Source organism: Nannospalax galili, unplaced genomic scaffold, assembly GCF_000622305.1.
Source record: "Nannospalax galili isolate Female #2095 unplaced genomic scaffold, S.galili_v1.0 scaffold433, whole genome shotgun sequence".
NCBI classification, from domain to species: Eukaryota; Metazoa; Chordata; class Mammalia; order Rodentia; family Spalacidae; genus Nannospalax; species Nannospalax galili.
The window spans coordinates 12,634,476-12,651,854 of NW_008338715.1; the positions used below are offsets into that span (position 1 = coordinate 12,634,476).

At 35.5% G+C, this 17,379-nt stretch overlaps 1 protein-coding gene across 11 annotated transcripts in view; it reads right to left on the reverse strand.

The window, feature by feature from the left end:
• Positions 1-17,379, reverse strand: part of Fip1l1 (factor interacting with PAPOLA and CPSF1) — a 76,243-nt gene that overhangs the window by 14,914 nt on the left and 43,950 nt on the right. For 6 of the 11 annotated variants that reach the window (XM_008833330.3, XM_008833335.3, XM_008833333.3 and 3 more), the window contains 3 exons: positions 11,783-11,809; positions 9,860-9,914; positions 8,452-8,507 (listed from right to left, as the gene is read on the reverse strand). The exons of 1 other annotated variant lie outside the window; for it this stretch is intronic. In XM_008833330.3, coding sequence (XP_008831552.1) covers positions 8,452-8,507; positions 9,860-9,914; positions 11,783-11,809 — 138 coding nt within the window. The remainder of the gene's footprint in view (positions 1-8,451; positions 8,508-9,859; positions 9,915-11,782; positions 11,810-17,379) is intronic. 4 more of the 11 variants (XM_008833336.3, XM_008833334.3, XM_029563618.1 and 1 more) reach the window with 1 other exon arrangement.

Genomic DNA, 17,379 nt, shown 5'->3' on the forward strand with positions numbered 1-17,379 from the left:
CCTCCTGGAACAGGGACCTCTGGCTGACTAGATTTACCAGATGGGCAGATAGGGGGGAATAGATGGGGGTGCTTACAACACAGTGGACAGTGGCAGGGATGACAGAGTATGGAGGCTCTAGTGGGAGAGGAAGGCTGTCTATCTGATGAGTTTATATTCATACTCAGATGCCAAGGAACTCAGAAAGTAAGCGACTGTGACCAGTAATAGTCATATATATAGAGATTAGAAATGCGTGTGAAAATGTCTCAATGTCAATTGCCTTAAAATGAATTTTTCTGTATATATGAAACTGTGTATTTTAACGAGTGGAGATCTTTTTTAAACATTAAAACCTCATTTAATTTTATGTCTTATAGAGTTTATAATGAGTAAAAGATTGTATAAGCATAATTCACCTGTAAACCTAAAAATGTACAGCCAATTTTGAAAGAGATGTACCCTAGCTCAGAAAAATGTTATTGAATAGGTTAATGCTGTTGTAATGAAATGCTTCTTCTAATTAAAAAAAAAAAAAAAAACAACGAAGTAATTAAAATTTAGAAGCGTTTCCTTTAAAAAGGAAAAAAAAAAGGGGGGGGGGGACACCACCAGTAAGCCATTTGGAAGGTCCTACCTAGAATAAGAAAATAAAACAAAAAGCTAATAGAGGGTTATGGCTGAGGCATATGATTTTAAAAACAAAGGAACAAAACTGTCTTTTTCTGCAGGTAATGTTACTGCCTGAACAGACTTGTGAGACAAATTATAGCAAGAATTCAAGCCATGTAAATGACTACAAGATCAATATTTTTTTAAACATTCAAAAGAAATTCTATTTCTGAAAATGCAGCTCAAGTATTCAAAGGAATATGTCATTTACACAGCAACAAAACTGCATTAGGTACCTGTTCTAGTTTGGTTTCCACAGCTGTGATAAAACCACAACCAGAAGAAACTGTGTGTGTGTGTGTGTGTGTGTGTGTGTGTGTGTGTGTGTGTGTGTGTGTGTGGTGGGGGGCGGCTAATAGTTCATCTATAGCCAAAGGAAAAGCCAAGACAGGAACTCAAGACAGGAACCTGGAAGCAGGAACTGAAGCAGAGACCATAGAGGAATGTTGCTACTGGCTTGCTCAGCTACCTTTCTTAGCCCAGACCTAAGATGACAGCCAAGATTAGCCATATTGTACCAAAGAACTAAATCAAAGATACCTAATGTATGGTTATGCATGCCTGTATTCTCAGCACTTGGAAGGCTGAGGCAGGAGGACTGGTATGAGTTTGAAGTCTGGTCTATATAGTGAATTCAAGGCCAGGCTGGACTATGTAGTGAAACCGTCTCAAGAGCAAAAACAAACAAAATGCATGGAGATAATTATAGTGGTTTATCTAAATGAAGAAATGGTCTTTATTCATTGAAAGTCAGTTCTATTAAGAGATAAATTCTAAAATTTGTAGTTGGGATGGGGGACTATTTTGCCTGCATACATGTAAGTGCACCATGTACATGCAATGTCTGTGGAGGCCAGAGGAAGGTGTCAGATCCCCTGGAACTGGAGGTACTGATAATTATTAGCTGTCATGTGGGTGCTGGGAACTGAACCCAGATCCTCTGAAGAGAAGCCAGTGCTTCTAACCACTGAGCCATGTCTCCGGCCCCAATAGATGAATTTTATATCAAATAATCTAAAGCATCAATTTAATTCCAATATAATACAGGAAATATATGGACTTTGAAAGTCAGGCTGCATGGGCTCAAATTCTGCTGCCAATTACTGTGTGATACTGGGTAAATGATTTAATCTGGCTGTCCAATTTCTTCACATGTAAAATGGAGATAATAGTATATCTACTTTAAAAGGCTCTTATGATTGCATGAGCTAATATAAACAAGGTGCTTAGTATTGTGTTATACAGACAGACTATAAAATTCTAGCCACTCACCAAAATCCAAACATTTAGATTCTGTATGTAAGACCAATGGTCCAACAATATTTCTAAAGCAGAATAAGGTAGATAAATCAATTTTGCTGTATCAGTTATCAGATTTACTCAGAAACCTATAATTAAGACTATGACATCTTTACCAGAGATAATCAAATTGACCGAGTAGTCTACATAGCCTCCAAACAGATAGGTGCATGGATATTTGATATATGCTAGAGATGATACTAGCGATTCCTCAGAAAGGATAAGACTATTCAATAAATGATATTGAGAAAATTAAATCTTTATACCCTAGGCAGAAATTAATTGCAGATGGTTTAAGGTGTTAAATGTGAAGAGCAAAATGTGTAACTTTTCAGAGAAATAAAAGTATTAAAGAGTATATTTCTTGAAACGGAGAAAGTTATGGTCTAATAATGAAACAAAAATATGATATAACTTTACAGAATTAATGGAGTATAAGCAAAAGACGGTATTGTGAACTACATCTTTGCCCCAGGATCATTCTTTTTTGAGTAGCTTAGGTAATTATCCCTGAAAACTCAAAATTTATATAGTCATTACAAAGATAATTTTGGTTACTAGCTAGAAAGTATTACAATTTTTCTCTGACCAAAGCTGGAAAAGGAGAGATGAGGATGAGGGAGGGCTTGGACACATGAATTCTTACTGTATGCAGCAAAGGGTGACAGTAGATACAACAGGAAAGCAGGCATATAAATAAAAGGGGGAACAAAAACGCAGCGACAAGATCAAAACACACACCTGCTGCAGATGGCATCTAAAGTTAAACAGGAAACAAGGTGATAAACAGAAGTGCCAAAGAACCCATCAGAAGAACTCAGTTACCCATAAAAATGCTTGTGTCTGCAGTTCTTTACTAGTGCTTCAAACAAAGCCTCACTTTATAAGCAATCTTTAAACTGCATCAAGAAAAGTTAGCAATTTGTTACTGGTATTTGAGGAAGAATTATGAAATTCTAAAATGAGAAGAAAAATAAAGGTAAAATAGAGCCACAAGGAAGCTCTATTTATTGTCTTTATTCTAAAGCTTTGTTTTGCTATAATAAGGAAAATTCTTTCATTCAAAGGGGGGGGACGATATTACTGGGAGAAGAGTTGGGAACGGCAGAGAGTAAGCTGTAGATTCTTGCTTTCTAATAGTAAGAACAGGCACATATTACTCTGAGAAAGTTAAATTCCTAATTAGTTTAAAAAAAAATGTTTTACATCAAGAAAGGGTAGGTAATCTCAAGAATGACTTTCTGGGGTTAGAGAGATGGCTTAATGAAGAGCACTGGCTGTTCTCACAGAAGACACAGGGTCCGTTCCAGCACCCACATGACTGCTACCAACTATCTATAACTCCAGTTCCAGGGGATCTGACACCTTCCTCTGGCCTCCTTGGGCATTGCATACACACTGTACTTATGTGCATGCACACAAAACACTCATTCACATAAATTTTTTTTAAAAGACTTTGATATGAACTATTATCATGTTTCACCAGTACCTAAACAAACACATTGGAAACGGAATAAACAGAAACTTGCCCACAGAATAAAGATCAAACAAATGGATTTAGTAAGTAATGCTCACTGAATATTTGCTATTACAGGTATTGTGCTAAACTTTAATTTAAACTTCAGTTATATGAGGAATTTATTTAACTTATTCTAAGCTACTAAGTTAACACCAGGACCTAAACACAGACAACTGCAAAGCCTATGCTTTAATGATTTACTGAAATGGCCTGGGGTGTATAAAAAAGGGAGTCTGAACCATGTCTGAGATGGTGATGATAAATCATAAAATAGCAGCTAACAGTTATTAAACGGCAGGACAAAAGTGCTTCAAAGTGCTTCCCACTGTCCTTAGAAGAGTACATAAGCTCTTATACCCTCAGTTCAATGACTGAAAACTTACAAAGGTCATATAACTAAGTGAGAAGGCAAGATTTCAACCCATCAAGCATAACTAAGCCAGGAATACAGTCCTAACAACTACCTTCTGGAAAGATTAAAAGGCAAATGCAACTCTGATTGTGGGTCTGATAGTCCCTATAAAAGTTTATTAAAGACACTCACAAGTATATGATGTGTACCAATTTATGATCACTAAGATATAGTTTTTACCACAGAAATGTCTTTGGAATTCATTATATTTTCCTACATCCTCAAAGGAGGAAACAGGACATTATAATATCCTCCCCCACCCACCCAGATTACTCCTATAGACTAGAATATGCTATGTGAACAGACACCTCTTAGTCTTAAGTATTATTTTGATCTGAAGCAACTGAGGAGCGGCCTATCAAAGAAAAGCTCTCTGCCCTCTCCCATATGTACACAGGTCAGTACATAAACTTTGCAAATGCATGGATGTTTCTCTCACCTTTTTACTAGGAAAGATGTAAACTGTTCACTGAGGATCCTCATTAGTCTACAGACTCTTATACTGCCTTCCATCACAAGGGTCTTTGTGGATTCATTTAATTGAACCCAAGCCCTCACATATACTAGTCAAGTATTCCATCACAGAGATACATCCCAAACACTCCCCCCGACACACACATATTGTGAACAATGAATTTAATTAGTTACTAACAGAAGCATGAGTAGAGGATTATTTATAGGAGTTTAGGAGCACAGGCAACTTACCAGTAGCTATGAGACACCTGACCCCCAACAACCATCAACTTCAACTACCTATAAATCCTCACAGGGAAAGACGGAGTCTCTTGAGATACCCTGCCCTACTGTGATGAAATGTTAACTGGCCCAAACTTGTAATCACAGCTGCTGTTGAGTTTATGAGTGAATGCAACAATTATGTCATGCTTAGAAGACAGTGTTGTACAACATTCCACCTAATCTTTCTGTCCCTTCTTCCTCAATGTTCTCTGGGTCTTGGAAGGGGTGACACAGGTGTCCTATTTTGGTCTAAGCATTCAACAGTCACCTGGCTTTTTAAAATACTTATTTTAAGGGGCTGGAGGAATGACTCAGCAGTTAAGAGCACTGGCTACTCTTACAAGAAGACCCAGGTTCGATTCCTAACATTGACATGACAGGTAATACTGTTAACTTCAGTTTCAGGGAATCTGACACCCTCTTTTGACCTCTGAGGGCACTGTACAACATGGGTGCACTTACATACATGCAGGCAATACATTCATACACATAAAACAAAAATAATAAATATATTTTAAAATTATTTTTAATTATGTGTTTGTGTAAGTGTATGCCACTTCTGTGTGGCTGCCTGAGGAAGCCAGAAGAGGGTGTCAGATCGCCTAGAAGTGGAGTTACAGATTGCTTTGAGTTGCGTGACATGGGTGCTGAGAACTGAACTCTGGTCCTCTGGAAAAACAGGAAACGCTTATAACCAATGAGCAATCTCTCCTGCCCCAACACTTGGTCTCTAAAAACGTACAGTTCTTTGTTGAAGATGCCATATAAATCAGATTTACGAAGACACCTCCCTGGGAATGTCTCATTTCCTCTTTTTCATGTCACATGAGGCACACATGCTAATAACCATGTATTTTTCTTGTTAATCTGCCTTTGGTGGGGGTGGGGGGGGTGTCCATCTAAGAATTACGTAGAGAAAATTATTTTTTACTTTTTTGTAGTCTCAAAAGCTTCTACTTGCTCCTCTAGTACAAGAAGGAATGAATGCTACCCTAGCCCTTCCACACACCCTGTAATCCACAATTTCCTTACAATAGGCAGAATGGAACTTCTTCAAATATAAATCTAGCAATTTCATAACAGCATAAAATTAGTATGATCCACAGAGCCTCGTGACACTCAAACTCTATAATATGGTAACAGGAACACCTGGTTTTATTGCACATTTACCATGCTTCACAGATGCTTGTGTTTTTCCAAATCTAAAGTTGTAGTGACCTTGCACAAGACAAGATCACTGGCACCAACTCTCAGCAAAGCCCTAACATTTTTAATACCATGAAAGCTAATCATGGTAAAAAAAAAAAAAGCTGCAAAATAAAAGTGTTCAAAGTTTGCAGAAGATGGCTGGTGGTTTTAAAAGAACCTACTTCACTAACATGAAAGTACAAGATGAAGCAAGATGTCCTGGTGGAAAAGCTGCAGCAAGTCACCCACACTAGGCTAAGAGAGCCATGAAAGTTGGCCATACTAACAAAGACTGTCAGTATAGATCAGTCTTCTCTTGGAAGAAGATGACATTTTAGACTTTTATAGCTAGAAACAAGTCAAATTCTGGCTTCAAAGATCAAGCCAACTCTCTTATGAGGAGTTAATGCAGTTGGGGACTTTAGGTTGAAGTCAAGGCTCATTTACCATTCAAAAACATCCTAGGAAGGACCCTTAAGTTATCAACCAAGTCTACGCTTATACTCTGTAAACGTAACAAAGTATGCAGGGCAGCACATCTACTTACAACCTGGCTTAATGATTATTTTAAATCCACCACTGAGTCCCACTACTCAGAAAAAAAGATTTCTTTCAAACTATTTCTGCTGACAATGTATCTGGTCATTCAAGAGTACTGATAGAAATGTACAATTACATTCATGCTGTTTTTATATCTACAAACCCAAAATCCATTCTCTAACCTGTGGATGGGGTGTAATTTTGTCTTTGAAGTCTTAATTTCCTAAGGTAATCACTATGATTCTTCGAGAGTCATAGAAAAAAAGCAAAAATATTAATATCAGGAATCAATAACCTGATTCTGACCATCAAGGATAACTTTTGAGGGGTTCAAGACTTGAGTGGAGAAAGTATCTGCAAATACTCATGACAAAACTAACAGATGTGGAGAGCTATTCTCTACAAAGGAGCAAAAAAGGTAGTTTCTTAAGATGAAATCTACTCCAAGTAAAGATGCTGTGAACACTATTAATTAACAACAAAGGGCCTAGAATAGTATATAACCTTAGTTCCTGAACCAGTGGCACTGTTTGAGAGGTCTGACTCCAATTACAGAAATCATCCTACTGTGGGTAATTGCTATTGCATGCTATAGATTAATCTTTCATAACAGGGCCAATCATATGGTAAATCTCACTGTTTTCTTATTTTAAAAAACTGCCATGGCCACTGATCTTCAGTAATCACCATGTACTGATTAGGACAAAAACCCTCCACCAGCAAAAAAAATTGTGACTTACTGGTGGACGTGGTGGCACATGCCTTTAATCCCAGTACTTGGGAGGCAGAGACAGGTGGATCCATGTAAGTTCATAGTGAGTTCCAGGCCAGCTAGAGCTACAAGGGGGAAATCCTGTCTTAAAAAGACCAAAAAAAAAAAAGTGACTTATTGAAGGGCTCCAATAATCACTAGCATTTTTTAGTAACAAATATTGTTTATATTAAGAGATATATAGTGTTCTTTTAAACATAATGCTACTGTACATTTATACAGTATAATATAAGCATTACTTTTATATGCCCAGGATCACAGTGATTTCATTGATGGTCTGAGGTAAGCCTATGCTCAAACCTCTGTAGTCCTGCCACAAGATAACTTCTTTCAGTTCATAAAGCCTACCACCTTCCCATGTAAATTGTCATCCACTGCTCTAACCTACGTGTTAGAAGATCCCCTCCATGGAATTTTCAAGACACCTCCTTGGTCCTGTAGCCTGGCTATCTTCCTACTGGCCTATTAATTTGACAAAGACAATCACTAAGTATCACTAACTTAAAAGTTAGCACAAACGCACAGCTTTTAAAAAAGTAAACGAAAGCTGGGTGTGGTAGTGTATGCCTTTAATCCTAGCACTCAAGAGGCAGAGGCAGGCAGATCTCTGTGAGTTCCAGGCCAGCTGGGGCAACAGGGAGACCCTGTCTCAAAAATACAAAAACAAAACAAAACAAAACAAAACGAAACAAAAATGAATGAATGAGAGATGACTCATCAGTTAAGAGCACCTGGTTGGTTGTTCTTGTAGAGGACCTAGGTTCAGTTCCCAGCACCCACGTGGCAGGTAACAACTGTCAGTAACTCCAGTTCCAGAGGATCAGATGCTCTCCTCTGGCCTCCATTGGCACTGCATGCACATGGTGCATTTAACACGCATGCAGGCAAAACACATATAAATTTTTAAAATAAACAAATGAATGGCAATATGAGAGGCCCTTGGTTTGGATGAAGTTGTTACAAGTGAACATAAAAGAATGTCTAAAAGTGAGTTAGAAAAAAATTAAATCAGTAAAAGTGAAAAAACAATGTTAGCTGGATGCATGAAACTCATATGGACAATGAAACAGGTCCTAAATCAATTTAAGAAAAGCTAACCAATAAAAACCTGTTGTGTCACTAATAATTTTTAAAAGCATGATTGGAAGATAAGTGAAATTTATTATATTAAGTAATGTGGCAGATATACAGATTCAGTTAATTCTTTCAATTAAAATTTCTATATTACTCTGTAAATATGCTATTTTAGCCCATGGAAACATGTTTTCATTGTCTTACAAATACTTAAGTACTTCACTGATTCAAAGTGAATTCAAGGAGCTAGTAACTTACCATTGCCATATGGAAATGCACGTGCAGAACGACTATCATAACCAGAAGAATGTCCACTGTTGAGGAGAAAAGTATTTTTATGTCTGTTGCAAATACTCAACTTTACTAATTTAGTACAAATGAAAAAAAATAGCAAGGCAAAATTTTTAGCTTTCTTTGGTTTGAGTCTGCAATATTATATTAATCAGGCCAGCCACAAATTCATGAGTTGAAGTGATCCTCCCATCTCAGCCTTCCAAGTTATTGAGATTACAGGCATGCATTCCTATATCCAGCAAAACTGTAACTTCTGTTCAGCCACCACTTAATGACAAGCTTTAATTAATTTTTTAAATATGAAAACATGACCTTTTTAATTCCAAAAACATTAAACCTAGTAGGGAACTTGATATTACTATTCAATATGAATCATGAAATCACTGATTCAGCTTGGCTCAGTGAGAAAACAGAGAAATGCTAAGGCTAAACAATGTTTGAGGCTTCAAAATTAATCTTAAAGAACTGGTTTTTAATAGTTATAAATCACTAAGTAGTACTTTTTAACATTTTGATTGAGAAACAAGTGTTGGTTGAAGAAGGAATTAATAAAACCAAACACTTATTTCTTATAATTCACGTTACTAGGTATCATATCCTTTTAAAAGTATATGATTGGCTCGATGCTACTGGTGTAAAAAGTCTCAAAATTTTCCTTTGTTTTTACATAATTTGACCATTTTTTACCCCCAGAAATAGGCTATTTTTAAAGAGAGTATCTATCATTTAAAGAGAAATAAGAAGAGCTTCTATTTATTAGTGAGTTCCATCTGCTGAAAACTGTGCTGGTGCCTTGTATCACTAGCTGTTTTAATCTTCACTTCACAACTTTATCAACCCTATAGTAAAAAAGGAAAGAGCCTCAAAGAGATTGTGAACTTTGCCTAGCAACACTGATTCCAACCCTAAACTTTTTAAACACGATATTGCAACCATCAGGAAAATAGTCTTAAACATAACATTCTACCTAACAAATCATAAATACAAGGTATGAAACATTGCCTTAGAGAACAGATCTAATCCTTCCATGTGGAAGCTGAGATACAGTAGGGTGGCGGGGAAGAGACTGCTTTTCTTTTCTACTAAAGTAAAACAACAGCTGTACTTTCTCAGTCTCAAAAGATAGATATGCATTATTAATTGACTGCAACTGTTTTATTTCCCACAAATTTTCTTTGCCCTGCTTTGATATTAAGCTAGAGGTATATTTTCTTACATAAAAGTAATTAATACAGACTAAATTTATGAATTAACAGACAGGTGCTGTTAATAAAAGTAAATCTTTGAAAATTTTACCACAGATGCATGTGTATGATTCTTCTGTTACAAGGCTATCAATGATCAACAGTTCAGACTATCCACAGTTCTTTACCTTTCTATTGTTGGTATAAGAGATGGAGGAGGAGCGCCTGGTGGAGGAGGAAAACCTGAAACATTCAACCATAAAACAAAAATAATTAATAGGATGTATATTTAATGTGAAATATAGTTGCTGAGTCTCACTAAATTTTTCTTGGGACATAAATGTGCTTCTCTATGTCATAACAAACAGGAAAATATAGAGCTGAAATTTATAAAGTTTTTTAGAGCAACAAAAATTTTAATGAAGTGTCTAGTTTAATACACAGAGCACAAACTCTCAGGACACCTGGTCTTATTTTCAGCACCACACACAGCCCATTTTGTGATGTGAGAAAGTCAGTCTCAGCCTTACCTTTTCCATATTAAAAAATGTAGTGTTGCCACCAGATTAGGATTAGAAGAAACACAAATAAAAGCATTTACTTCATTTTTAAAAACTGTTTCAGATTTATAGAAATTTCTTTAAAATATTTAATTTATAAGTAACCAGTAAAATTTATGTGTTCGAAGCTAGATCATCTGCCATAAAATAGCACAAATCCCAATAACAACTTTACAAAGAAAGGCACATAATGGAGTTTTTGGATTAGTCTGGAGGAAAATAATTTGTACTTCTGTCTTTGAGGTCTGTATTCCCAGTAATCTGTATACCTAAAGGAAATACCATAGAATATGGCTAAAGGGATCTTAACAGTGATCTACTCTGCACTTTGAAATTCAGATAGGCAACAAGAACCACAATCAAAGATGTCAAGACTTCACAACTTTTGACACCTACTCTTTCCAGATTTTAACAATCTTCACTATTAAGGCGTAAATCATTCAAATCCTCCATTATATTCCCTATTATCTTCTACATACTGGAAAATTCTTGATTAAACCTCTTTTTCAATATTTTATGTGAACATGAATCCCAGTTGTCTTTTTCCTTAATGCTCCACTTAAATTTAGCCCTGCTTCAAACTATGTGAAGTTTACTATGCTTGTCACTGTGTCCCTAATATCTGTAATTCTACTAAACATAAGACAAGCAAAAGCTCAGCAAATACCACAGTAGTCCTAGAGTCCACACGCTACATTGCTAAGCCTCAAAACCATAGTATTTTTAAGCTAAAAAGACACAATAATCTCTGACTGCCTCTAGTCAGCATAGTCACAGAAAATCAGCAATTGTCCTCTCCTCTAAAGATGCACACTATCCTGTGTAATCTAAACTTCACTATTTCTGTTCACCAGGCCATTTTGAATTGAGACCCATCCTTCTAAGCATTATCACCAGTCATTCTCTTCATAGTCCTTGTTTTTTTACACTGAACTTGGTAAATATATTTTCTATTGAGTTCACTATTACACAGTAAAAAGAAGTAACTAATAAAAATGTAAAACACAACACTGGGCCACATATACACTCATACTGACCATAGCATTACAACAATGCACAATTAATCACCATGCTAACAACCACCTGATCAATGATTAAGTCATAAAATTGCTGTGTGGTTCAGAACATATTTTCTCATTACACTGAATTATGACAGTAAGGTAAAAAAATTAGAAGCTATGATCAAGTCAAGATTATTTATTTTTCTCTTTTGGAGTCACTGTAACATACAAAAAAAATCATTGATCAAAAAAGCGTTTTTTTTTTTTTTACAGTAATTTTATTTTACATCTCATATTGTTTTCTTCACAAATGGATAGGGTAAGAATTTTCTCAGAATGTCTACTTCTATAGACACAGGCAAGACAGATGTAAGAAAACTAAGTTATCTTAAAACTGAAATGAAGCAAAGGTAGAGCTGAAAATAGGACCTTGAAATCCCAGTAGCCCAGTTCACATTCTAACCATATCAACACCGTCCCTCCTGTAACTATAAGCTTGAAATTTCATGTTCATTAACAATGACGGAAAAACATGAAAAAAAAGTTTTACCTGGAGGTGGTACAGTTATTGGAATACCTAAAAAACAAGTGATGAAATTTAATACAGTAACTGGATTTCAGAACCTGCTATGTTTTTTTATGCCATCACCAAAACAAACTTTGAAATAAAACCCCTTGTCTCCATATCCTGGCTTAACACTCAAGAGAAGTGCTCTGTTTGCTTGCAGAACAAGTCCAGTACAGCATCCAACATCCCTGATGAAAAACCAGCCTAACAACTTCATAACAAGGTTCCCCCACTAGTTGTAATAAAAAATGAAGTTACACATCACTTAAAAAGCACACATGTACATATGCGAATATCAAACTCCATAACATTAAAAAGCTCACTAAATTTAGTCATCGAAATCTGATTTTGTTATCTTAATGCTTCGATGGGAATACTGCAGATAGGGTGAAGTAAATATTGTGTCTGTAGTTCACTTCTGTAAAGGTCAGTGTGGGACACTCAAGTGTTAAGATTGTTTTCCTGCTGTTGTCAGGAGTCAGCACTCAATATTTTCCTTGATTTGTAGAAGAGAGAGGGGTATAGGAAACTCATGTATTTACACGCACACAAATATACACACCCCAGGGCACATTAACACAAATGTAGATGATTTACTTCTACATTTCTACTTTCTACAGGTGTCAGCAATCCTCAATTTGAATGTCTCTTCTTATTTGCAAATGTTATAGATTGTAAGAAATAAACTATGCATGAACATTCTAAATTTACACTGGCCTGATGTCTCTGTTAAGTATTAAACAACTAAAATTAAATCCTACATTTTAAACTTAAGAAATGCATGAAAGGCAATTTATGACATCAGCAAATTTTAACTACTTTTAGTTGAAGGAAAATGATTATTGAGAAAATCGAAAAAAAAAAAAAAACCCTGAAATAACTTCTTTCATTAAGTTTATATTACAAGTAAGTTCAAGTGTTCAAATTATTAAATACTATCTTGTAAAGTATCAAAATTAGTTCAAAGGGGGACTCAAATTCATTTACTAAATACATGCAAAGTGATCAGGATTACATTCAAATGTTCTGACAGTGGAAAGCTGCTAGGAGTTAAAATGTTCTGACATGTTTTACCATAGTAAGGTTTATATGAAAAAGAGCTTAAGATCAAATACAGTCAAAATACAGACTGAAGCACTTTATCTAACCCCATGAAATAAAAAGTTATGCTAAGCTTACAAAACCATTGAGTTAAAAAAAAAAAAGATATGAAAAGGATCCATCACATTTCTGAAGTCATGACATCTGCTTGCACAAATCTACCAAACTAAGCCACAGGCACTGTCCATTTCATCTATCCTGAGGTTATCTTGGTGCTTCTCAAATCACTGAGACAGACAACCCTAACCAAGAATCCTAGAGTCCAAGCTAAATGAAGGAATTAAGGAAAGCAGAATGTTCAATGTTTTCAATATGTACTCTTACTTAATTTTCATTACAACAGTGCAAATCTTTAAAACATTACTGAACTTCCCTATCTGACCTGATTTTCCTATTTAAATACATGAATTTTATTTGGTATATAAGATCAGTTCCACTCTATGATAATGTAATTCTAGTAACTTTGCCCAAGTGAGAAGTGAGTGGCATGTACCACTTCAGCTATAGTTACTAAAATGTGAATCTGTGCAAAAAACTACATACACAATTATTAGTTGGTGCCTTCAAAATGTAATCTTCAAAAACATTTAAGTTGTGAAAATTTCTATCTAATACAGACAACATATAACCAAATTAAGTATTTTCTAAAAGCAGTTAAAATTATAACATGCCTTTCATTTTAATCTTATAGTAGTAGTTTCACAGGACAGATTTTAAAAATATACTGGAATTTAGAGTAGAAATCTCTATTATTTGGCTTTTGTTAACACAAACAGAAATAATGCAAGGGTCAGAAAACTGGTTTCCCTCAAGAACTCCAATGGACTTAAACATATAAAACAAGTACTTTGCTTCTTTAACACATCATTTATCTGTAAAATGAAAAACGCATATTTTCCTGAAAAGCCTTCTCTAACAGTAAGAAGCCAAAAGATTTAGGAAAAGTAATATTCAGGATTCTGGAAAAGTGATATCCATGCTCCAAAGGACTTGCCTATATCAGAATCACCTCACCTGGAGTTTATTATTAAGTACAGACTGTTGGGTCCTTTTCCTAGTTTCCGATTCAAAATGTCTAAAGTGAAACTAAAACAATCTGCACTACTAAGATCTCTGCCAGAGATATAGCTGTTAGCCTGGGAGCACACTGTGTCACTGGATTATAATCGATACTTCTCTCCTAATCTCACTGTTGAGAAACTCAGTGATACAGCTTCAGAAAAATCCAAATTTTTATGAAACAAATGCATTTACATGTGAGAGTAAAATAACAATGACATATTCTACTATGAGACAGTCTGAAGAAAAAAAACAATAAAGGGGAGAAAAATGAATGGAGATCAGTTTTTCTAGTATTTCATGCATACTCCTAATGTGAAAGGGGGTGGGAGGGGGAACTGAAATATCCCACTTGGGGAATTGAAGCAGAGAAACAGAAAGGCAGTATTCCTGCTAAATATTAGAACTGACCTGAGAAGTTCCTGCTAAGTACTCTGTAGTCACACATACACAAAAACTGAACAAAAATTGACTATAAATAAACTATAAACTATAAATAACTCCATTTTCAGGGCTAAGGTTATGAGCACTTTCTGCTCTTGAGGACCCTGGTTCAGTTACCAGCACCCACATAGCAGTTAAAACCTGTTTATAACTCCATTCCAGGGGATCCGACACCCTCCTTCTTGGGTACCAGGCATGCATGTGGGATACTTATATGCTTGCAGACAAACCACTTAGACGCATAAAGGAAAAAAAAAAAAAAGTCAGGCGTGGTGGCACATGCCTTTAATTCCAGCAGGCAGATCTCTGTGAGTTCAAGGCCAGCCTTGTCTATATAGCGAGTTCCAGGCCAGCTGGGGCTATAGGGAGACCTGTTTCAAAAAGACCAAAAAACAAACAAACAAACAAAATACCCAAAACAAAACCCCCAAAACACATTTTCATCAATTTGCACAACCTAGACAAAAAGATTGACAGGCAGCTTCTGAAATGGTGCTATGACACCTTCCTTCTGGTACATATACCTTTGCATGCCTCTGGTATTTGAGTTCTCCCTCTTCTGAGTGAGCCGGACATTGCATTTACTATACACACAAACACACAACAGAAAACCAACAAAAATAATGAGGTCATGACTAGGCTATCAAAGGCAGTAATTTCTCTCTTGCTGCTATCCTTTCTATAGCCATCTCAGAACACTTTGTGCTTTGACAAAGCAAGCTGCCAGGTAGAAAAGGGACACAGCTGGTGAGAAACTCAGGTCCTTTTGGCCCAGCAACGTGGGGAGGGATCCCAAGGGCTTGTGGACTGCCACTCTAGGTCAAATGTTCAAGCTCCAGGTCCAGCAAAAGGTAAAAGACCCTATCTCAAAGAATAAGGCAGAAAGTAATAGAGGAAGACACCTGAAGTGGACCTCTTGCCTCCAGAGGTACATGTGGCAAGTGCACCCCACCCTAAACTCTCTGTATAGATGACAAAGACATATCTATATACTATTACAAGGGGAACATTCATGGAGAAAAAGATTTAAAAACCCTATATTAAGCTTTTGAATCTATGAAATTTATATATAACTTACTTATGATAAAAATACTACAGATTAATACTAATAATTAGCATTAATTTCTATTTTGATCTTAATGAAAACAATGACAGGTTGTTTATTTAGATATATTAAAAAAAATAAGATGAATATAGTTCTTAAGACACTTTAAGGATTTTTTTTCCCCAAAGGTCTTTCAAATATGTGTATTTCTGGCAGATAACAACATAAAGTAATATGTCAGGTAAGACCACAGCATAACAGCTTAATAAATATTATGTTCATAAAACAGCTTTCTCAATAGAAAGGGCAAACTCAAGGGTTCTAATATTCATCATTCAGTGGGTCAACCTGTTGCCAAAGGAGTCCAAGGAATCCTGGAGGCCTTCTGAAGTCAAAACTACTTTCACAATTAAGAGGTCAGGTCAGGCCTATAGTATGTCTGAGCCTAGGCTACAAAGTGAGTTCCACACTAGAGCTACATAGCAAGACCCTGAATGGAAAACAAAAACAAACAAATGAGAAAAACCTGAAAACTAAGCTAATATCCTCTTCATGTTTATCTTCTTTCAAGTATATAACAGAGTTTTCCGGAGATTTAGTGACTTGTGATATCACTATTATAGATGAAATGGACAAGCAGAAGAGCCCAGTTCCATTAAACCAGAGAGAGTAATGGTGAAACAAGGTTACTTCTTTTCACTAAATGTTGTATTGCTCTATAAAAAAGTAGCATTTTTTAAATTTCAAAAACTTATGTTAACATGTAAATAGCTTCCGTAGTCCTAAATTAATAACTATCTAAATTTGTTTTAATTTCTAATGCAAAAAAACATGCTATTAACATACACAAATAGAAGCTTTTTTACAGAGCTTAAAGAAATCAATGACTAAGAAATTTGAGAAATGCTAATGCTAAAGAGGCATGCAACAAACAGAAATAATGTGAGATTGCAGACTTTTGAGGAAAACCAGACCCTACATGTGAGTTGCACCCTCCCCCCTCCATATACATCATCATTAACCCAAAATCAAGACACTTAAATATGAATGAGATTTTTTTTCATAAAATTAAAAATTATTATTAGCTGACTAGGTAAGACACTGATTAACATGCAATTATATCCTTCTAAAATGGAGACTCTTTTCTATTTGACATCTGCATCAGTAGGTAAATTTGATACCTACTTTTAAAACCAGGGACACCGTGTTTGTAGTCTAGAGTAGTTGGACTCAATTTCAATTGCTTCCAAGACCTACATAACCATAGTCAACTGAACCTTAACATTAGTTAATGTGAGAAATGAATCAATTTGAACTTGTCTTCCATCCTACAATAATCTTCATCATAAAAAAGAGAATATAACAAAGCAAATTAACATTTAAAAGTCTAAATTATAAGCATGTCATGAAATTAGTTCACCATCATTAGATTCTTTAATTTTACAAAACAAGCCAAACACAGAGGGGCAAATACATGATTGCTCTTATATAAGTTAGCTAGAAAAAGCAAATTCAGAGACAGATAGAGTGGAGATTATTGAGGCCTGAAGAGAGGAAGGATGCAATTATTCTTAAAAGGCAGGGCTTTTGTTGGGGATGATGAAAAGGTTTTAAGTATGTGATGCTACAAAACGAACTATGACTTACAAATGGCTAAAATAATGAGCCACATATATTTTACAACATTAAACGATATATGCAAAATGTCTATAACATCAATTTTATTCTAATTTTCAAGCATTTCAAAACTGGTATAGTCATTTAAATGTAAGATAAGGTGAGTCAGAAGATAGACAGTAAAACTTTAGTTAAATGAGTTTAATAATATCTAATTCTGCTTTTTACAAGCTCCCTAATTTCTCTACCTATGCACTTCAGTACTGAAGAAGTGGACATAAACGCTTCTAGGATGTTATTGTACACATATACA